The sequence below is a fragment of the Polistes canadensis genome, unplaced genomic scaffold (assembly GCF_001313835.1).
Source record: "Polistes canadensis isolate GaletaPanama2010 unplaced genomic scaffold, ASM131383v1 scaffold_284, whole genome shotgun sequence".
NCBI classification, from domain to species: Eukaryota; Metazoa; Arthropoda; class Insecta; order Hymenoptera; family Vespidae; genus Polistes; species Polistes canadensis.
This window is the reverse complement of record NW_014569831.1, coordinates 118,133-142,606: the sequence shown is the minus strand read 5'-3', so window position 1 is coordinate 142,606 and position 24,474 is coordinate 118,133. Positions and strand designations below refer to the sequence as shown.

The 24,474-nt window shown below is 30.0% G+C and overlaps 1 protein-coding gene and 1 non-coding gene across 10 annotated transcripts in view; both read right to left on the bottom strand.

The window, feature by feature from the left end:
- The window catches only part of LOC106791073 (serine/threonine-protein phosphatase 2B catalytic subunit 2-like), a 141,345-nt gene that overhangs the window by 10,562 nt on the left and 106,309 nt on the right, over positions 1 to 24,474 (bottom strand). For 3 of the 9 annotated variants that reach the window (XM_014756442.1, XM_014756444.1, XM_014756445.1), the window contains exons 6-9: positions 15,808 to 15,947; positions 11,265 to 11,436; positions 10,843 to 10,969; positions 10,591 to 10,671 (exon numbers count right to left, since the gene is read on the bottom strand). In XM_014756442.1, the coding sequence (XP_014611928.1) occupies positions 10,591 to 10,671; positions 10,843 to 10,969; positions 11,265 to 11,436; positions 15,808 to 15,947 (520 nt within the window). Of the gene's footprint in view, positions 1 to 5,613; positions 5,647 to 8,803; positions 8,807 to 10,590; positions 10,672 to 10,842; positions 10,970 to 11,264; positions 11,437 to 15,807; positions 15,948 to 24,474 lie in introns of all 9 variants that reach the window. The other 6 variants (XM_014756436.1, XM_014756438.1, XM_014756441.1 and 3 more) reach the window with 3 other exon arrangements.
- Positions 13,643 to 13,726, bottom strand: Trnal-uaa. Its single transcript has one exon. It is a non-coding gene; the product is annotated as a tRNA-Leu (tRNA).

Sequence of the window (24,474 nt, the reverse complement as noted above, 5' to 3'; positions counted from 1 at the left end):
CGCGTACTTCCCATTTTCTACAAAGTGAAAGACTAAAAGAAAGAGAGAGAGAGAGAGAGAATGTTCATGGATTTTGTGTATGGGGAAATTTACAAATTTTCTAGACAAAATATTTTTCACCGTATTGTGATAGAACAAAAATATTCTTTGAAATTATATTTTATTATTAATAATTAATAAGAAAGTAAAAGAGAGAGAGAGAGGGAGAGAGAGAGAGAGAGAGAGAGAGAGATAAAGTAAAGGATAATGTTCATAGAATAATTGTTCAAAAAATATTTCTGAAAATTTTTGTTTTAATGTCAACAAGGAATAAGAGAAAAAGAGAAGGGGGTGAGGGTAAGGGTAGGTGAGGTAGGTGAATATATATATATATTCCAAAAATAATCGTTTTTCTGAAAATATCGATAAAAATCGAAGAACGAATAATGTTCGGACAGATTCGAACGTTTACGCGTAAATTCGTTGAAAATCAAAACACGTGAGGACTTTGTGAACAACGTCTGGTAATAGTTTCGTCGAACTATAATCGATTTATATATATATATATATATATGTTTGTGGTAAACAATGAACGAGAAGATATGGAAAAAAAATGAGATTGAAATAATACGGGGTGTACGTATAAAGCATCGACAATTTCACGTTCAATTTGCTTTGATTTTGTATTATATTTACCTAACACATATTATTTCGCGTTTGATAGCGAAAATTATAAAGGAACAAGAATAGTTCGCATTAATTGTGCCCATTAAAAAGGGAAACTACCGATCATTATCGGAATCGATTTACGGATTTATAGGAAACACACAGGAGTGCATTATTATCATGCTTGGAGAGAGAGAGAGAGAAAGAGAGTCAACGAACATGAAAATTTCGACATTAAAAATCGATTTTCCTTCTAATCGTTCGAGCCTCAAATTTGGAATGGGAAGGAAAGAAGGAAAAGAAAAAAAAAAAAAATAATAAGAACGATTGTCGATAATTCAGGATACTATTAGTAATCGTTATTTAATGATAATAATTTAAGACAAAGAAAATATATCGTTCTTGTAATTTGTTTTCTTGTCCTTTTTTCTACGACAATAAATGGAACAAATTTTGTTTAATTAAATCAAAATATATCACGACGTTACTTTTCTAACGTTAAAGAAAATAAATATTTGAAATATCTGAGGGGATACACATAAATAAAAGGATAAAAATTAACGACATTCCGAAAGAAATTTCTTTTTCAATGAAAATTTGCAAATATAATTGAAGAAAAAAAGAAAACGAAATAAAAGATCCAAATTATCGGTTGACGGGATAGAGAAAAAACCATCGAAGTTATTCGAAATATTTGTCAAGCAATATTTCAAATTAACTACTACTCCCTGTCTTCTGCTCCGAATAGTTCGGCATAAAATAAAAAAAGAGTAGAAAATAGACGACGACCAAAAATATCCGCTAATCGTAAGGAACACGTAAGAAAGGAAAAAAGAAAAAAGAAAAGAAAAAAGAAAAAAAAAGAAAAAGAGAAGTAAAAAACCGAGAAGAAAATAGGACAATTTTAGAGGAAAGCGTTACGAGAACGAATATAAGGGATGAATTTTGGAAATTGACGTAAAAACAAAAGTGTAGTTTACTGTTATATAGAAAATGCTTAAAATCCTTCGTAGGTTTTCGTTTTCTACGAAAGAATGATCTATAACTAAATCAAAGAAGATCAAAAAGAAATAGAAGGAAAGGAGGGAAGAAAGAAAAAAAGTAAAAAAGGGAAACGAGGAGTAATAATAGAAGGGCAAGGGGGAGTAGAAGAAGGATAAAGAACAAAGTAAAAGAACCAATAGTTCTATTTGTATGTTCGTCGTAACCATTGCGTCGTAAAATATGCAAATAAAGGAAAAAAAACTCGCTTTGGTTAGTCGAACGAGTAAAATTCGAAACAACTGGCATGAGTTTGAGAAGTTTGGGTGTAAGGATTTGTACTAGAAAATAAGAAGAAGAAGAAGAAGAAGAAGAACAAGAGGAGGAAGAAGAAGAAAATGAAGAAGAAGAAGCAAGAAACGATGGGGTGGTGTATGGAAAAGATAAAGGTAAAGAGAGTAAAAAGAGAAAAGTTAAAAAGAGGGGGGAAAAAAGGAAATGGTAGAAGTAGATGAGGGTTTCTCGAGAGACCATAAAGCTTGGTCGCGTCCGAGTGTTTTAACGAATGCAATGCGGAAATACGGCCGCTTAATCCCGGAGAAAATGGTGACACGCAGAAATATTTCAGTAAGCGACTTTCGTGCTTTTAATCCAAGTAAGACTTTACTAAAGCTTTCTCTTTCTATTTCCTTTCTTTCTTTTTATCTCTTGCTTGCATTATATCTGCGGTAATAATTCTCCGCATAAATTTACTATTCCCCCACGACGATCTTAAATTTATCGTTCACTATAAGAAAGAGAGAGAGAGAGAGAGAGAGAGAAGGGGGAAGAGGTGGGGAAAGAGGGAATTTTTCTCTTTTCATAACGATGTAACACGTTTATCTCTCTACCTCTCTTTCTCTCTCTCTCTTTCTCTCTTTCTTATATATTTTTTATATTTTTTTTACTTTTCATATTACTCGAAGGGTAGGGACAATTTACGTGAACGGAAGGGGAGTGGTATTTAAACTCGTTGTAATTATTTGTAATTTTACGTTTTATATTTTTAAATGAATATTCCTACTATAAGTATGATGAAGTAGGAAAGTATTAAATTTTGAAAGACAAGTTGTGGATATTCGTTTTCCATTTTTTTTTTTTCTATAAGAATATATATATATATTTCTTTTAAATGAATATATTTATTTATTACTCGAAGAAAAGTATTTTAAATGTGAAATTATTTCGAACGCGAACGTGTTAAGGATTTTCGAGTAATAGGATCTAACATAAGTAAAAAAAAAAAAAAATAAAAAAAAAATAAAAACAGAAGAAGAAGAAGAAGAAGAAGAAGAAGAAGAAAACAAAAAAAAAGATGATTGGAAATTTCGCAAGCAGATTTCTTCTTTTCTTTTTACTGACACTTCCGTTGGCTTCGATTTTCGAATGACGGGTGGGTTACGAAAGTTTTCGAAATTAGAAACGAGAAGTAAATGTATTTGAAAAAGTATTAACGTTAGGATAGGCAATAATGACATAACTTTTACATTCCCCGCGTCTATTCGCAATAAAATCTAGATTCGTTCGGGCTGGTATGCACGTTGCTACGTGGCTATAATAAAATGAAGAGAAAAAAAAAAAAGAAAAAAGAGAGAGAGAGAGAGAGAGAGAGAGTAAGTTATTGGCTAATAATGCCACCGTATGGTCGAAAGAGACGCATAACACAGCAATAGTTATAGCCACATTAATTTAGTGTTTTCGTGCAAACCCAACAAACCTGTGCCTGTGCCCGTGCTTGTGCCTGTGCCTGTGCTTGTACCCGTGTGTTCGCGTTCGCGCATTTTGAAACGACGACCGAGCTCTAGGAAAAATCGTAAACTTCGTCCAAATTTAAATGTTCGTATTTTGTTGGCCATGAACAAGGCTCTCTTTCTCTCTCTCTCTCTCTCTCTCTCTCTCTCTCTCTCTCACTCTGTTTTCGGTGGTCAACACATTTTTATTATTTTCGTTTCCGCCCCACCCCGCCCTCCCCTCTCCCCGACCCAGTTGAAATTAGCGATGACGAGAGAGACTTTTTGGTTTGTTAATGGCGAAAAAGAAAGAAAGAAAGAAAGAAAGAAAAATTATAAGAATATACAAAAACTTGGAAGAAAAGCGAAAATATATAATAATAATAATAAGAAAAAGAAGAAGAAATAAACAGGCAATTATAAAGTGGCAAGATAATAATTATGGTAATAAATGGTTGTGGTTGTTGTTGTAGAGGGAATTCATGGGTTTGAGAAAAAATGACGTCTCCAGAAGAGAGTGCATGTCGATAATTTATCTATAATAAATATTTTTAATTAATAATATAAATAAATGTGAAGAATAATAATAATAAAGCGTGTGTGTACGTCAAAATGGGATGTAAGAAGTGACGAGCATTAAATAGATGCGATTATGCTGTGTGAAATAGAATTAATTGTCAAATAGAAATAGATAGAGATAGATAGATAGATAGATAGATAGATAGATAGATAGATAGATAGATAGATAGATAGATAGATAGATAGATAGATAGAAAGAAAGATAGATAGAAAGAGAGAAAGAGAGTAAGATAGAAAGAAAAACAAAACTCCAAACAAATCAACTCTATTATTATCGTTTTAATATCATACTTGTTTGATTGGCTGATTAATGAGGATGTTCAAAATCGAAATATCTAATAGAAAACGTGTTATATATTATTAATATAAGGAGCACGTTCAAAAATTGGAAGGGAAAGTATTATATAAACGGTACGTATGTAAATATGTATATAGATACAGATAATATATACAAGAGGAACGAAGAAAGATATATTAAGGTAGATAGATGGATAAAAAGAGAGAGAGAGAGAGTGAGAGAGAGAGAGAGAGAGAGAGAGAGAGAAAAGTGGTATGTTAAAATTATTGGAAATTCGCGTAGAGAACGTTCCATGATATTTTCATGTTTTTTAAAAAACATCTTTGACAGATAAATGAATCCGATGATTATGACACAATGATATAAAATCTTGAATATTAAATATGAAAGAAAAAAGAAATGAACGAATTTATCGTTTGATTCGTATAATTAGATAATAACCTGTTTTAAAATGACATAATAAATAAATTGATTGATTCTCTTTTTTTTTATTCTATTTCGTTTAATTATAACTTTATCTCTTTCTCTTCCCCCTGCCCTCTCTCTCTCTCTCTCTCTTTTTTTTCACTCGTTTTTTTCGGACGTCCACAATTGTTTGATTTGGTCATTGTGTTAATGAAAAATGATTTGGAGTACACGAAGGAAAAGGGACGAAAAAAGGTCAGTTAATTTTTGATAAACTTTGGTTTTTTGATATTATTTTGGGAAAGGTTATGGATAAAGATAGACAGGTAGATAGATAAAAAAAGTGAGAGAGAGAGAGAGAGAGAGAGAGAGAGAGAAAGAGATAGGAAAGAGAAAATTGTTGATTAAAAAAAAAAGAAATGAGGAAGATATTAAGACGCAGCTTGTCACGAGACGAGACTTAGACGAGACGTGCCCACGCGAGAATAACATACGTATACGTATTATTATTATTATTATTAAATTTATCAAACCAAAATGCTGATAATATTTAAGAAGAAGAAGAAGAAGAAGAAACGGAAAAACCAACAAACAAACAAACGAACAAACAAACGTAACGTAACGTAACCTAACGTAACGTAACGTAAAAGTTAAAATTAATAAAAAAAGGAAAAATTAATTCATTATTATATTATACATAATAATATATTCTAATAATAATGAGATAATATAAAAAGAAAGAAAGAAAGAAAGAAATAAAGAGTAAACCAAAATCAAAACCAGAAGAAAATATATCAGTCAATTTTATTACGGGTTAATTAATTTGTTTTTTTTTTTCGTTTGGCATCGTGTTAAAGAGAATTTTGTAAAAGAGCTGTTTTTTTAATTTTTTTCTTTTGTCAAGAAGAGCAAGTCGTCGGGCTCACGGGGACTTACCATTTTTTTTTTGGACAACGACTTTGGCTGCGACTTTACACGGGGGTTGCGTATGCCGAACAACAACGAAGAGTTGTTTTAAGTGGTAGTAGTAGTAGTAGTAGGTAGTAGGTAGTAGTAGTAGTAGTAGTAGTAGAAGTAGTAGTAGTAGTAGTAGTAGTAGTAGTAGTAGTAGAAGTAGTAGTAGTAGTAGTAGTAGTAGTAGTAGTAGTAGAAGTAGTAGTAGAAGTAGTAGTAGAGGTAGCATAGTGTCGTGCCGAGATAGGAGGAGTCCAAGGCCAGTGTGATTGATACAAATATAATAAAGAAGGAGAGTACGATAAACGATAGTCAAGTGCAACTTCGGGCTTGAACGGGTTATCGACGGGGGGAATTTTTTTTGGGGGGGGGGAGGGTGATACCTCTTGTAACGGGGGTTGTTCGAGTAGAAGGGTTGAAGGGGGGGGGTTAGAGGGACGGGGTCGCTACAGGAGAAAGATAAATATATATATTTTTAAGGGCTGAAGCCACGTGACTATCACGACAACAACTATATATTTGGCTTAACTATGATGAAGAAAAGAATAAAATGAAATGCAGAAAAAGAGAGAGAGAGAAAGATATGTAGTAATTAAGGCAAAAGATAATAATAATAATAATAATAATTAACAATGGCGAAATAATAGTTTACTTTATGTGTAAAGTAGGGATATATACGCGTTTAATATTTTCTGATTAATCTTTAAGTAATATTTTTTTTTTACTGATTTTATTCTCCTTTATTTTGGAAATGAAAGATCAATAAAGTGAATTGATTTAAATATAAGATTTCAATTTCACAGGCGAATGCGATCTTCCGAGATCATTTTTTTTTTTTTTTTTTAAAAACAACACAAATCAAAATAAATAATCAATGAGAAACTTGGTAATTAATTTCGCGTTGGGTTACTTTATGTAAGATAAATATAACAAAAAAGATAGAGACAGAAAGAGAGAGAGAGAGAGAGAGAGAGAGAGAGAGAGATAGAGATAGAAAGAGGGTGAGAGATAGATAGGAGTATTCGTTTGTTCGTTTAAAGGTTAACTAAATCAGCTGGATGATGAAACTGGAATCTCATCCGCCTGTGTGTGCGTTGAAGTGTACATAATTAACTTAAATTTTTGATGTACACAGATATATGTAGAGAGAGAAAGAGGGAAAATAAAAGAAACTAAACGAGAGATGGAAATATGTACACAACATACAATAGAGAAAGAAAGAAAGAGAGAGAGCGAGAGCGAGAGAGAAAGAGGAAAAAAAAATGTATGAGAGAGATAGTTGGTTGATTGATAATTTAGGTCTGGGATGGACGTGTATAAAATAAATAAATAGAAACAAATAAACAAATCAATATGGAGAGTTCAAAGTTTCGATATATGTATGAATAATATCGATGGTTTCGGTAAAGGTGATATGGTGAATTCGTCAAATGAATTTTTTCTATAGTTTTACATATACATACGTACGTAGAAATATACGTAATACTATACATTTAAAGGGTTGGAGTGACAAAGAGAGAGAAAAAGAGAAAAGAAAAAGAGAGAGAGAAAATATATATAGTATCATATGTGTACCGATAATTATGACAATAGTGATTCAATTGTATAAGTCAAAAATAGACAAAAATAATTATTTTATCGTTGATTCGATGTTATAAATAAAATAAATTGTTATTCTTTTCGAAAATTTTTTTTTTGACTTATACAATTAAAACGGTTATAATTATCAGCGTATAATAATATGAGGTTGTAGAAAAGAAAGAAGAAAGAAAAAAAAAACAACATCGATTATAAAAAAAAAAAAAAAAGTAATTGATGCAAGACCGAACGTCGATTCTTTTTTTTAAATCTCGATGCTGGTGGGGCGTGCACCCAAATTTCTTCATATCGAGATATATCGCTGCTACTTAATTTTATTATTTTATTGTGGAGATAGACATTAATAATAATAATAATAATAATAATGATATTATTCCCCATTTTTAAAATATTAGAGAATATACCTGATCTCTTCTTGGACGAAGATTATTTTGTTTTTATTGATTTGATTTTGTTTTAAATAGAAGCGATAAGAGATCGACGAATCCGCATGCGTGTAATAAAAAAATTCATCTACGGGTACGGCGATTGATATTCATCTTGTCCATTTTATTCGTCAGATATATATATTCATTGATTCATAATTTTTCTACATAATTTTCCTATTCTTTGTATATGTATATCACAAATTCGAAATAATATTCATATAGAGAGACTAATGAATATGAACAACACCGGTCCCGTAGATAAAACATGTTAATTTATATGTGTTTTATGTATACACATTTAATCAAGATAAAAAAAAATTCGTGACAAATGTACGAAAGTCAGGCTGCTTTATCAACGAACTTATATATCTTTAAAAATAGTGTATGTATATATATATATATATACTTATACGATTAATAATATTATATTTAAATGTGACGAGAAAATGAAATGATAATAGAAAAAAGATAATAGGACGTCTAGATAAAAAAATATGTGACAGAAAGAAAGAAAAAAAGAAAGAGAGATATAAAAAAGAAAAAGAGAGACAGATAGATTGAAAGAGAATAAAATGATTGATAAAGAGTGAGAGAATTATTAGAAATCACTCGTACCTTGATATGCGACATAAGATGTACCGTGAAAGAGATTGATATATAAATGGTACATACACTCGTGACAATAACAGTAAGTAATAATAATAATAATAATAATAATAATAATAATAATAATAATAATAATAATATGTGTATATAATGTATAATATATTATATATGCATGTGATAAAATGCGTGTTGTTTAATGTATCCTGTTTTACGAATGATATTTAACAAAGAAAATTAACGAGACTAATTAGAGAGATAATTAAAGATGAAAAAATTGAGAAAAAAAAAAAACGAATAAATAATAAAAAGAATATGATGTAAGAAGTAGTAATAGAAGTAGAAGTAGAAATAGAAGAAGAAGTAGAAGAAGTAGAAGAGAGAAGAAACTCGACACACCGACACTATCTAGATATGTAATATATATATATATATATATATATGTATATATGTATATATAATATAGCTTAAACAAAAATTAATGATAATCAATGAAGCATTTAATAATGTGGCGATGAAAATAATCGATTGGCGCTTCTTACCATCTGTCCGTGCAGCGGGTTCGAATGTAAAGAAAAAGATCATTCAAAATCTTTTTATTCGTCAATGGTTTCTTTTTTTTTTTGAGGGGGGTGGGGTGCAGGGCGTGTGGAAGACGGGGGAAATTGTACGTAATACGTATTATATATAATAATACTAATAATAATAGCGCGCAGATTTTGGGATAATAGTATTGCGATTATTATTTCCTTCTTTTTTTTTTTTTTTTTTGATTTTCACGTCTCGTTACTTTTTTTTCTTTTTTCTTTTCTTCTTTTGCGAAAGAATTTAATCGAAAAAATAGAAGAACATAATATCGTTATACGAGAGACAGAATTTTCGTGTCGTTATTTTTACGAGGGGTCACGGGGTAGCAACGGGGGAACGAGAGGTGGGGACTGGGGAGGGGGTGGAAAACTAGAATATGGGTAGAAAAAGAATGATGGGGCAAGATAGTAAATCGCGCGTCGAATGTATACCCATTTTTCTTTTGCCGGTGACGCGTATTATAAAAAATTGACAAAATTTACTTTGTTTTGTTTTTTTTTTCCTCTTCTTATTCGCGACGTTTTAAATCTAATAATGCGAAATTGCAAAGATCGAATGAGCTGTAAAGTATCTTTTTGTTTTTTTTTTTCTCTAACAAGAACGATAACATATAATAATATCTAGTAATAGTAATAAACATTACACGAGGGTGGGTTGAAAAGTTTTGAGCTTCGATAAAAAAAATGAAAAAAAAAAAGAAAAAAAAAAGAAAAGAAAAAACAGATACCTGAATAGTATTCATGTGAAATTTTAAAATGAAATACGAGTAACCGATTTCTACATGACGCACCCATCAATTTATCTTCTTTTTTTGAAAAAATTTGTCATTGATATAATATTTCTTTTCACAAAAAAACGCGACGATTCAAAAGAAGAAAATGGGATTGTATATATAAAAAAAAATAAAAAATAAAATAAAAATTCTTTAGACATAATGGAATAGAGAAAAGGGGTTTGGACGTGATCGCGTAAGTATTATCATTTTTCATCGTTAAAAGGATAACGCGAGCGGTGCTTGTTTTCCCCTCGACATCGTATTGCAATATCAAGGATAAACAACGAAGTAGAAAATATCCTCGCGTTTTCAAAATTTAGTAAGACAAAGTTAAATATGGTCCTTTCTTCGGTTGTGACAACGAAACGAAGTTCTCTCTCCATTTTTGTTTTTTTCTTTTTTCTCTTCGATAAATTATATTTTTTTTTTTCTTTTCTTTTCTTTTTCTCTATTACTTTTTCATATCCTTAATTTCATTTCCATACAAATTTTTTTCCGACGGATTATTTTTCTATCTTTTTTTTCTCTCTCTCTCTCTCTCTCTTTTTTTCTCTTGGAATATTTTTTCATCGTTATCAAGATACGTTATATTTAAAGAGAGAGAGAGAGAGAGAGAAACGAATTTTCACCGTTCGGTATAAGCTAACGAGTTTCTCGAGATTCTTGTAGAACGACGAAGAATAGTATTCTCCGAGGAAACTAAAAATCTTTTCTTTCCTTTTTAAACCTCCATTTTCATCAGATATTATATATATATATCCTCTATCTCTCTTTCCCTTTTGTTGTAACGAGAAATAAGAGGAAGAGAGAGAGAGAGATAGATAGATAGAGAGAGAACTAACGTGTAGCAGTGTCACGACGAAAGACGGACGGAGCAACGAACAAAGCATCGCTCGACATGTTCTGCAAAGAAGGCTTCGGAATTAAAGGTGAACTCGAATAATGAAAAGTCACAGTGGACATTACCTTCCTCGAGGCCATCATCCCCGTCGCTCATCAATTCGTCGTCCGAGCAAATGTTCAGCACGTTCACCAGCATCTCTGTGACTGCAAGCAAAAAGAACAAAAACAAGAAGAAACAAAATGCAAGGATAAGATAAGGAAAAAGATAATATATATATATATATATATCTATTCGTAAATTTATTTTCGGATAAATGTATTTGAATTTACTTTTGTTGAAAGAAAAGAAAAAGAAATAAGGAAAGTTAATTTTACCTTTTTCACCAACAAATGGTAAAGACCATGTAAAAACATCCATAAAGTTAGGTAACCAATATGGATGTGGCGAACAGTTGAATTGCCTGATATTCATTACGTTATTCTCGTATTTCAATACTGCTGCCTGAAACAAAATAATTGTTGTTTTTTTTTTCTTTTTTTATTAAGTGAAAATTTCTTTAGAATCGTTGTGATTTGAAACTGGACGAATAGAAAGGAAAAAAGTGAAACTGAAAAGAGAACGAATATTTACATCTATAGGGTCTTACACGAAAATTTAAATAAAGTCCCACCAGAAAAGTATCGCGAATTCTTAAATAAGATTACGATGAAATTCTAATGATTTTACAAGTTTTGTTTTTATTACAACACAATTGGGTATAGTAATTGTCATTAAGTATTGGGTATAATCTTGTTACCTTATTGTTGTAAACGTCGAGGTAATTAGGCGCACTAAAGATGGTGATAAGCGATGGGAAGCCCGTCGTTTGAGATTTTCGATACATACGATAACCCGCGTCCTGTGCTTCATGCGCTCTTATGATGCTCAGCAAATTATTGGTCTGCAGAAAATCGCAGCACGCCGCGTAACTGAAACACCAAACGAGAAGTTATATAAATCTGTTCAATTTTCTTCATTTTCAAGAGCCTATCGTAAACAAATAAAAATGGAAAGCAACAAAACTTTCGAGAGCTTTCGATTTAATTCGAGTCCAGTCGGAGACACGATTTAACCGAGAATATTTATCATTTATGTGACTCAACTTTTAATCTCTTTAGTTTTGTAATTTAAGTTTTAGTATTAAAAAAAAAAAAAGTTATATTAAATTAATTTATTACGTGGTATAAAGATGTTCATCATTTACGTGACACTTCTATAAACTTTCCAGTTTCGAAATCAAATTTTATTTCAAATAATATCAAATATTGTATACGTACACTAATGACATATGTTACATATTAAATAGGAGTCCTCTCTCATTATCGAATTTTTACACAATTTATTATTATTGTGAAATATTAAAAATTATATTGTGGGGTTAGGGGAAAATTCGAGAAGTGTGGCGTATCGATGTTCCTAGAATTATTGATAGACGATTTTTTTTTATAAGAGTATCCCTAAAGAAATGTTAATTCTTTATTTGTCATATATGTGATGATATGGGTATGAGTGTGTGAGAGAATTAGTAGTGTATGTTTTGTTTGTGAGGTGACACCGCTTAGACTTATCGCCATTGGGTGGTCCCACCCATAGAATTAAGAAATGCAAGGAAATGACGAGGAGACGATGGAGGGGGATATTAAGTATATATGGACGATAAAAAGGGCCGGTAGGTGCATTCCGATACAGTTCATTGCTTATACGACTAGTGTGTTGGGTGTGAAAGAAAACGAGGAAGACGGAAGACGACAAAAGGGATACGAAAGATTACTATAAGTGAGTAATACCTAACACCACGTGGCGATACATTGTGAATTTAGATTATAGATACTTATCATTCTATCTCGTTATATCATTAAATCATTATTTAAACGTTATTAATTAAATCAATTAAATTACTAATTTTTTTTCACGAATCTTACAATAGATTAAAGAATCAAGTTTATAGAAAAATGAAGAATTTATTTTTATGTACACATCGAAGAGAGAGAGAGAGAAAAAAGAAAGAAAGAAAGAAAGAAAATAGTAGTAGGGGTTGAGATGGATTAGTCAGGGTTTATATTATGTAGAAACCTTAAACTTTGTCTAAAGTTTGTGGACGTTAAGTTGAAAAATGATTTATTGTAAACGATGCAATTTACAATAGCTCTTTGAACATAAATTTACGCTCACTATCTTAGGGATTTTATCAAAAAGGGGGTGGGTTTTGGGGAGATGAAATTATTCGCTTGCGAGCTCGCGTGATTCCTTCAAACGGGTATAGTAAACGCTTGAATTCGTTTAGAGAGGACTTCGTCGACCGTAAGGTTTGCTTCGTTCGTTGTTATCAACCGTGACAAAGAGAGACAGAGCAAGTGAAGTAGATAGAGAGAAGATGAGAGGAGGAGGGAGAGAAACTGAGAAGCCGTGAAACAATTTCAACGTTGCAAAGTGGTAGTTTGAACGTTTGGACGTGAAACTTTCTAGTTGGAAGAAACTCACAGTGTGCTAACGTGCCAGGAACAGTGGTTCTCAACACACCTTTAGAATAAAATCAAGTCATCTATCTGTAACAGTTTGTCTATACCGAAAGGGAAACGATTTTAGAGTTTGCCTTGTATATGAAACTTTCCTTGTAAAAGACTAATCCTAGTAGTTCGACTAGTAAACTTCTATTGGACGAAGTTATGTAGAAAGTTACTTTCGATGATCGAAGATTGAGTAAATTTAATTAATGACAATTTTCATTGTTAATAAAAAGTAATAAATTATCTTCGTTTCTATTAGATATATTTCTATTGAAAAATAAATAATTTGATAAATGATTTCGTTGATATGGTATATTGAGTATGAAAATTTAAATAATTAAAAGAATAATAAAATAAATATATTTTTATTATGTATAGTTTATTCACAGTTTATTATTTATTCGATCCAGTATTTATGATAATATATCAGTATTTGATATAAGCGGTTAGTATTACCACCGATTAATACCGAACTTATCAGTATACATATATGATAAAATATCTGTTTGTATCGATAAATGTAATTTTATTCCTATTAAAAATTTCGAAAAATATTATTTGTCATTGAAGATTATATTTCTATATGCAGACTAATTATTTTATAAAAAAAAAAATAAAAAAAAATATTTGCCAGGTGTGGGGTTCGAACCCACGCTCCCATACGGGAACCAGAGCTTAAATCTGGCGCCTTAGACCGCTCGGCCAACCTGGCTCGATGGCAATAGTATTCTAATAATAGATGAATAGAAGTTTTTTAGTTTTCGTCATTACAACGTTCGTTGTTAATTTATTTAATAACAATAAGTAATATAATTACTATTATTTACAATTTGGGACTAATATTTATTTATAGATATTAATAAAAGTACTACGGCCTGTTAGTTTCAATAATTGCATAACTTATTACGTATAAAATTTGTTGCTTGAAACAATTGGCAATTTTTTTTAATTTTTATTTTGTGGAATTACTAGAATATCTGCATAATATGGATCAATTTATCATTTATCTGATTTTTCTTTTTATATATACGTAAATACACTAACATATCTCTATGTGCGTTATGTATATATGTTTTTCTTCGCCTACGCTTCTACATATATTACATTTATCCATCAATTATAATAGCGAATTCAATTTGTACTTCATTCGTGGAGATATCAATTACAAATGCAAATACCGACGATTTGTATTCAAGTGAGAGAAGTGTTGCCGCGGGAGATGCAATTTTCAAACGGAAACGTTATTTTGTTATGATGTCATGCCGTAGTTCGAACACGCCATGCAAATTATTTCGGCAGGGAACCTTACATGCATATAATAAATATGTGCGTGTGTGCATGATCGTTAAGTATATATGTATTTAAACATAAAACGATTTCACGATATTCTCTTTCAACGTTTATATCGTAAAATTGAGGAGACTTACTCATAATTATTTGCAAAGTGTATGTTTTTTTTTTTTACAGAATTTGTTCGTATGTCTGTCGGTAAGGTAGGAATCGCGTATACCGTCTTTTCACAATATTTTTCTTTTTTGTAATTTTTCTTTTTTCATTGTTTTTACGTTTAATCGATCTTTAGAGAAAATTTCTACTAACTAAATTATCAAAATCGATTAAGTATATGTATATTTTGATATGTTTTTAGTCGCCATAATGGCGGACGAGTGGTTTTTTTGTACGATTTTGTTTAACCCAGGAAAGAAGCGTGCGAAATATCCGAGTCGACGTAAAGCAAGCTCGTTTTACCGACCATTAGAGAAATGTGTATATGTATAGGATACATATACTCCTGTACATATACACTCTTCTTCGGACGTGGATTAATGACGTGCTTAACAATAAACCCGCGATAAAACAACGGGACGCTTGTTTGCGTTCCGTCGAGAGCAAGTTTAATGGAAACTCTTCCTTCCTGAGAGATGCTGCAAGTTTTTCCTTTTTTTATCTATTTTTTTTCTTTTTCTTTTTCTTTTTCTTTATCTTTTTCTTTTTCTTTTTTTTCCCCTCCAAGACAAATCGTCTCCACAGGTATCCCTACAATCTTAACCTTAATATGTTGCAAAAATGATTTATAATATAAAGACAATTTCTTTTTCGCATTTTCTTATTAAAGCAAAACATTTTTCCTAATTGTTTGTCAAGCTCGTTTTATATTTATTAGAATAAGAATTTTTATCGATATATTAGAGAGAAACATTCGAGACTAATTAATTATTATATTAAGATTATCTAGTACATTCAATTATTATTACTTTTCATGAATAAGTAAAATCTAACATGAGATAGAAATGAAGAAGACAAACGAAAAAAATTCCGATCCTTACCAAGCAAAAATGTATGTAAAGAAAGAGAAAAAAAAATAAAAGAGAGAAAGAGAGAGAGAGAGAGAGTATCCGAGCATAAGTTTAACCATAGTTAGCTCGCAAGGACTTTCTTTCTGCCTGATATGCGAGACAAACGACGTGGTAATTAGTCTCTTGAATGGGGGAGGAGGGGGTTTTGCCACGAAAAACGTGGATGTCAAAGAGAATTAGAAAAGAGAAAGAACATCTGCGGGAGAAAGCAAGGGAGACTTTTCTCCCGAAGACAAAAAAAAAATATGAGTCATTTGAAAAATTGTGTTCGAGTTAAATTGTAAGAAAAAAAAAAAAAAAAGAAATGAAAAAGAAAAAGAGAAAGAGAGAAAAATAGGGTATTTTTCTTTATCGATAATATTGATTTTGTTCGTACGAAATTGTTAGAAAATTCTTTCGAAATTGTATATATATATATAATATCTTGTATTCTTACCTGTAAAAGTATGAACAACCTCTGACGCTATTGTGAGAGAAGTGCTCCGCATTCTTCTCGTTGCCAAAGTCTTCTAATGGATCTGACCATAACAGATCACACATTGGACCAAACGCTGGTGGTTCTTTGAACCTGTCCAACTAAAACAATAAATTCATGGAATTGTTTAGATCAAAGAAAAGTAAACATTATTGGCTAGTTCATTATAATATTAGTGTTCGTTATTAATTTCATATCATTTACTGTAAATAATAATTAGAATTAATATATATACTTATTTTTTGTTTAATTCTGTAATAATTTAATGCAACAAAAAACAATAGAAATAAAATAAATATAATATCTGTCGTTAAAGTGAGATTATATTATTAAATAAATTTGTGCGCGAATAATTATGACGGTAAAAATAATTCACGAAAATGTTGACAGTTTATTTTATGATTTATCATGTTATATAAATAACCTTAGTGTGCATATATATTTAAATAGTTAATTGAAACAAAAGAAGATATGGTATGTATTATAATAAGCAAAGAAGATGGATTAAAATGAATGATATTCCTATGATGAATCGAAACATTAGAAGATGCTAATATTGTCTTTGTGAAAAGTAATGATTATGGTTAATGGTAATAGAGTGAGACGATAAGCATACTGACAATATAATCGTTTGATTTGTGGCTTTTATAATTAACGTTATATGCCTCGACGATTTGACTAGAGTAGATTTATAAATGTGTCGTCATTACTTTGAGAGGATTATCAAACCACAAATCCGGTTTTCAATGGCAGTCACTGTGAATAGGTTTTGGTCCATTCGAATAATCCCCAGTCGATCTCTTGCGAAAACAATACTCCATTTCAATACTTTTTATTTGAAAATGAAAAAAATTAAAAAAACAAAAGAAAAAACAAAAAGTAAGAAAGAAAATAGAATCACGTGTGTTATTACGAATCAATTATGATCCCTTATTTATTTTCTCATTTTTATTTTCGATATTTTAATAACGATGAAAATGACATTCATTTATTATTTTGATTAAAAAATTAATTTGTGTGTTCATTAAAGAATTATATTTTCTTGAATATAATAAATTTATATTTCAATATTTCAGTAAAACAATGAGAATCTAAATTATTCTAGGGAGATAGAGAAAGAAAATGAATTTATTATATTTATTACAATTTATATTATCTAAAATATGAAACTTTAAATGTCAATATTTTAGCTAACAATGAAAATGATATCTTTCTTTTGTAAAACATTTATTTATTTATTACAATTCTCTATTCGATATAATATATAACAATTTAAATGTTAATATTTAAACCCCAATGAAAATTCTATATATTTTTATTCTTGTATTAACATTTATTATTATTTATCAGATTTATACTCGCGAATATAAAATTACATTATTAGTCAGCCTGCGAAAATTATGCTTTTCGGTTAAATATATATATATACGTATATAGTCATTTAAAGTTTTACATTTTGACAGCTATGGAAAATTCTATCACTCTGGTGAGAATACAATATTTATCAAAGTTGTAATTTCGAATTTAGAATGAAAGATAGAGAGAGAGAGAGAGAGAGAGAGAGAGAGAGAGAGACAAACTATGATACTTTTCATTTGAAAACTGTTTTCTTAAGAGTTTTATCAAAGAAATGTTACAACAAAGAAACATTCATTATAAATAGCGAGATTGAAGTCTAAGGAAAACGGAGAACCTAATTATTTACTTTACGAAAAACGAAAGAGAGAGAGGGATAGAGAAAGAGAGATACTTTCAAGTTGTAGTTTTAGTTTATAAAGCATTCACGAAAGTCATCCTAGATTTATTCTGCGAGAATGTCGAGGATAGGAAAAGTTGACGAAATCGAAGGTCCGAGCGCCAAGTTTGATAAAGAAAATGGAAGAATCGTGCTTTTCATACGTGCATACAAACTTTTTGTTTCGAAATATAAAATTCAAAGAATTTTTCAAAGAGAAAAACGATGTACACATCATAAATTTCTAACGGATGATTTTAAAAATCAATTATTCTGCGTCGAAACTCACGTAACAGTTCGTATTGTTTTTCTTTTTACAATTTAAACAAAATGTTGGTTTAAAATTGTTTGGAAAAAAAAACAAACAAAGTCATTTAATTTTTATATCGTTCTATAAAGATTCTTGATCAATCCGAAAAATTTTGTATTTATACGTGTTAAATAAAATCAATTTAATGTTAAATAATATATAAATATATAATGAATACAATTTTTTGTTCGTGTTTCTTTTTAAATGAATGTAAGTTTGATCGAAAAAAAAAAAAAAAAGGAATAAAAATGATCTTTATGATATAGAAAAGCTACCAATGCAAAAATATTGGCTCTCTCTCTTATTGTTCATTTGAAAATACAAAAGGGAACAGATCCTTTAGAAAATATCGTCATTTTCGTAAGAAGAATATTGTTCTCGTAAATAGTTTGGAATTACTCTTCTTCGAGTACTTTGTTATCGTACATCTCAAATGTGTTCTCTTACGATCTCTCTCTCTCTCTCTCTCTCTCTCTCTCTTTCACTTTTTACGTCTCTCTTGTAGACAAGAAGATAATTGGAAAATGTTAGAAACCAAAGATCCGACAATACGTTTTCACCTAAAACTTCCTTCGTTTCCTGGAGAGTTTAATTTTTTCCTTTTTTTTTTTATTACTTTTCTTCTCATCTAGTTTTAAGTACATATAATTCGTGAATGTGTGTGCGTGCGTGCGTGTGTGTGATTTGTAGAAATGTAAGAATACTTTTTAAATTAAATTAAATCTCATTTTCTAGACACCCACTCATCCATCCCCCTCTAAGCACAAAGAATTATTTTAACAGACACGAAAAAATGTTAATAAAGTATTTCTCAAATTTAAAAATAAATTATATACAAAAAAATGTGCATTTCGTTTTTTTTTTCACTTAAATAAAATTTCTTACTCGTTTTATACGTATTATCAGAGATTACGAGAGAAAGAGATAATTTTTTACAATTTTAAAATACTTGAAAACAAAATTATACAAATATTTGTACGCGTATACGCTCGTCCGCAAGTGTGTGTCAGTATATAAATCATTGTACTTAAATAATTGATAATTATCGATGCTAAAGTACAAAAAAATAACATTTTCAAAATGGAATATTATTCACATCCATTAAAATTTATTTCCTTTAATTATACATTAATATTAATCTCGCGAGTAACTGTTATGAAATATGTATTTTTTTCTTCTCTTTCAAACAAATTCTAATATTCCAGGTAAATAATTATTAATAACATTATCCTCTATACATTACATTACATTCTATACGCATAATTACACACATATATTCATGTTAGAATTTCAATCGAAATAATCAGTCAAACAGTTATTTATTTGTCATCGAGAATCGGAATGAATTAAACGAGATTAGTGAGATTAGTTTGGGTCGTGGTCATGGTGCATGTCCATGAGGTAAACGCATCATGTCAATCGTTAACGTTCAAACGATCTAACGCTCTAAACAAGGGCAGGTTTGAACGTCTGACGGGTTCATATAACAATGCTATAACAATACTGGACATACCTAACGTGTTTACAACGCTTACTATACATGTTCTCTCTCTATCTATCTCTTTCTCTCTGTGCTTCGTTGTGTGCGAACGTTTGTGTGTTAGTGAGTGAGTGAGTGAGTGGGCTTCTAACGTTCTATAATTATCTTCTCTGCTGTTTGTACGGATTCAAAAGCCGAAAACGTTCTCCCCCTCCCTCCCACCCTCCCTCCCTGTCCCACTCTTTCTCAATCTATCTATCTATCTAGTTATCTATCTATCTATCTAACCATCTATTTCTCTCCCTCTAATTTCTCTTTCAACAAGAGGGATCTTCAAAGACGAGAGAATCGGGACGAAACAGCAAAGGAAAGTGCATCGGTAAGCTTTACTTTCGAACTTATGGTTTGTACCTTTGTACTTACTTACCTACCTACCTACCTACCTAACTATCTACCTAACTATCTACCACGATTATGGATACTACTACTTGCTTTTAAATCATTTGGGAAATCTTCTTCTTTTGACTTTCTATTCAAAGGGAGAATATTCCTTTCACGCATCATATTACGAATTTCTAAAACCAAAATTTATTACGGCGTCTGACATGAGCATCATAATTTTACTCTCTTGTTTATAATTATTTATAATTATTTTCAAAACGATCGATAATTAAAATAAAAAACCAGTAGAGATATGATTAATTATACTTATAGAATTTTCTTGCAATCGTGTAAATCATTTTTTTCTTCGTTGTTTTTTTTTTTTTTTATAGATATTTTTACATTTTCGATTGACTCACGTTTACATTTTTCACGTAAATATGATAGAATCATTTCCTGATCTATCGTAACCATTAATTACAACAGAACACCCTGTATATATATATATATCTTTTCCTTGAGAAAATTTCCGTGTCTTCTTTTTTTTTACTCCACGACAAGGAATGAAAGAATGAAGCGATTCCAGAAAGAATTGTTGCTTACGACAGGAGAAATCGAGAAATCGAGAAAGAGGGAGAAAAAGAAAAGAAAAGAAAAGAAGGAAGGTGGTGGTGGTGGTACACGTTTTATGGAAAATCGATAGAAATAGCACTTTTTGAAAAGCTTTACCCGATAACTTTTATACTGCGAGTCGATCAAGAATTTATGACAAAGAGCGAAAAAGAAGAGAGAGGAGGGTTGGGGGGACGGGAGGGAGAAAGTTAGAAAAAAAAAAAAAAGGTAAGGGTAGCACGTTTTCATAGACCCGTTGAAAAAGCCTCATCCACCAATAAGTTTTTCGAATAAAACGGGGAATATCGGTCTATCAAGGGGACCCCCCATAAAATAACTTATGTGGGTCAACATACTTAGTTGCTCTATGACGACAGGGTATAGGAAATAACGACGAGAAAACCTTATGCTTTTTTTTCTCTTCTTAATTCTTTTATTATTATTATTATTATTATTATTATTATTATTATTATTATTATTATTATTATTATTATTATTATTATTATTATAAATCAAAGTAATATTATATCTCCAAAGATCGTAACGTTCATTTGTTCGAATTAAACGGAGAAAGGAGTTACAATTAAGAATCGAAATAAAAGCGGTTGTGTAATCAGTAAATTGGACAGCAAGAGAAAAAGAGAAAAAAGAAAAGAAAGCATACGGATAGATAAAGAGAGAGAGAGAGAGAGAGAGAGAGAGAGAGAGAGAGAGAATGTGAAAACGGAGTTAGATTTTGTACGAAGAGAATGTAATTTAAAGCAACGTCTAACAGCTCATCTGCTTAATGGGCACGTTTCCCTTATCTTTCTAACATTCTCTTAATCTCGCACGGATTACAATAAAAAATTAAAAAAGAAAGAAAAAAAAAAATAATCTCACATTTTCCAATCTTCATTTCAAAAGGATATTCTAAGCAGACTCTCATTCCGAGATTAGCGATTTCTCTCGCGGTAAGGAAAAGAAACCTCGAATAGGGAATTTTAAGAAATATGAAAGTAATTAAAAGAAAGTATATCTATGGAATATACGTGTACGTTTAAATGTAAAAGGAAAAATGAGAATATCACTATTGCGATTAAACTGTTACGGTATTTGAAATCCCAATTATTGATAAAACGATACGAGAATGTTTAGAAAAGTATTGAAGAACATTATTAACGCGAGTTTTACATTGTTAAATATTTATCGTTTAATCGAAAGGAAGATACTGGGAAAATATTTATCGATTATCTATCTTCAATTTTGCAAACATACATTTATTAAATCGCAATTTTAAGAGATAACAATATTTAAATTAAATTAAAAAAAGACAAAAAGTAATAAAGAAAATAATATATATATATATTGTTAATCGATAATGGAGACAAATTGTGTATAAGTATGATTAAGAATAAATTAAACGAGACGTAAGTGCATAAACCGTATCCGTCATTAAAATTCCGCTCGGTAAGTTCTAACGATCAAGTGCACACTGCACACGTACGATATAATAAGTGGGTCTAACGTTTCAACGTAGCCAGTAAGAATTTATTTTACTTGGTATCGTTTGCGAATATCTAATCGTGGTCATTATTTCTTAATGGGCACTCCAACTAAATATATATATATTTATATCAGATAAATAATAGAAAATATATATTTATATTTGATAATTATAATGTTTTATAATACTTTGATAATACTTTTATAATACGTATAAATATAGAGTGTGCCTCGATATTTTTTTTTCTGTAAAATTAAACCATAATATTTTTTCAATTTAGCATCAACGCCTAAAAGTACATCATCATCATCAACAACAACACAACACAACACGACACAACAACAACAATAACAGCAATACATCGATGTTCGATTTTATTAGAAATATCAATTAATGAGCGAGCGATTTAATTAGCCGCTAAAGTGCTCACCGCAAATGCTCAATTTGCCAATTGCAATATTCCTGCATCGAACAATGAGAGATCGCACAAATTCATGCATCTCCTAAAGTCGAAATTCATCGATAAAGAGCAATTCCAATCGACGTACATACGTATGCACGTGTGTGCATATACGTATGCACGTAGCTGTGTTTTCATTTCCATGTAATGCGATTTTCTATGAGTTATCGACAAAACAATCTCAGATATATATATATATATATACATAATGAAGAATAAACGATGATTAAATGATTCACAACATATTCTCTTTATAATTAAAAAAAATGTTAATTATTCATAATTAATTGATTTATGAAAAATGAATTTAAGTTTAATTATTTTTAATATTTTTTCGATAGAAATTTAATTACAGGAGTATTACTATCGTTTTATATAATATTTTTACGTGTAAATTAATATAATGCAATAAAAGATGTGTTCGAAGAACATTTAATACATAAATATTATATCAAAATAAATAAAGTATGTATTTCTTAAAGAAATTTTCGTTTTGGCTAATTTAAAAGTATAATCTATTGGATTAGCCCAATTTTTACTATGAAATAATACTAATTCCTACATTATTTATTTGGCCAATCAAACAAATAAATAAATAAACGAGAAAGATAGAAAGAGTAAGAAAGAGAGTATACGAGAAACAATAAATAAATAATGAAAACGTGATTTTCAATAGATTTTCTCTACCCATCATCTCCTCTCTTTTCATTTCGAGCACTCAATAATTAATAATCAATTATATTATATGAAAAAAAAAATGATTAATTTATTCATTTAACAACGAATTCATTCCAAATATTTCATATATATGAGCACATATACCGTATTAATATTTAAACGAAAAACAGAACGAAATTGAAAAGAAAAAAAAATTAAAAAAATGGGGGGTAGCTATAAACAAAAAAAAAATAAATGTAAAGAATAAATAAGAATAATGAATGAAACATAATAACAATAATAACGAGAGAAAACAAAAGAATGGCGTGAATTATCTCGCATATTATAATAATAATACATTTTCATGGGAGGTCTTATTTATCCACGATGATCTTTAACGATATAAGGGCGATGATATAGAGATATGAGATATGAACAGGGTTGATGGGTCGAAGGGGTTGAGGAATCAAGGGAGGTGAGAAGGGTGCAAGGACGTTATTACTGTTTCCTGACCCTTTCTCAACGTTGCCATTTGGTATTCATATCGTTTAAGCACACTTGCAGAACCCGTTCTTACGTGGTAGAACTATGTGGAATAATACATGATACAAGTAAATGGGGGTGGGGTGGGGTGAAATACAGGGGGATAGTGGTTGTAAGGGAAGAAAGTGGGGTTACCTAGAAGTGTGCCTACGAAACCACCCTCTCATAAATATTGCATACTTCATGACATCCCTCAGGTCTCCTTCTTTCCCACCGTAAAAGAAGCTTTACCTTTCGAGTTTCTTCGTAAAATCCATACGTTTGAAGATTTATATCTTCATCTTTTTTTTTTCTTTCTCCCTTTCTAATACAAATATATATATATATATATATATATATATATTTATATTATTTTTTTAATACACATCTGCTGATATAATTAATCAACTTTTATGAATGTATATCCAATTATGTCATACACAAACGAGGGTTTAGTTAATAATTATTTACAATCTATAATATAATATATTTGATTATTTATATAATTGTGACAGTGGTCAAAGTTAAAAAATGGACAAAAGTTAATTCATTGATTTATTTCATATTGAGATACGATTTGTATTATAAAATAAATATTGTTAAAAGAATTTGGTGAATTTTTAAACTAATTGTTTGACATCGTTGTTATAATTATCGGTGCAATTATGTTTACAGGGTTAAAAGAGAAGAAAAGAGAATATTTGATTCCCTTCGAGTGAAACATTTATTAATTATTATCAAATTGTTAATTAGAATCTAAGTTATTATTATTATTATTACCATTTTCTCATTAGAAGCAAACGAGTTTCGCCGAGTGATATTGAATTTAATACAACAAATAGCAATATGATTAATCACTGTTTTAAAACATGATTTCTATTCTATCAAAATAATAAAAAACAAAAAAACAGTTTCATTATTTGTTTCTACGTAATTTAATTCTTTCATGTATTTTATATACAATATTATTATATATTAACATAAA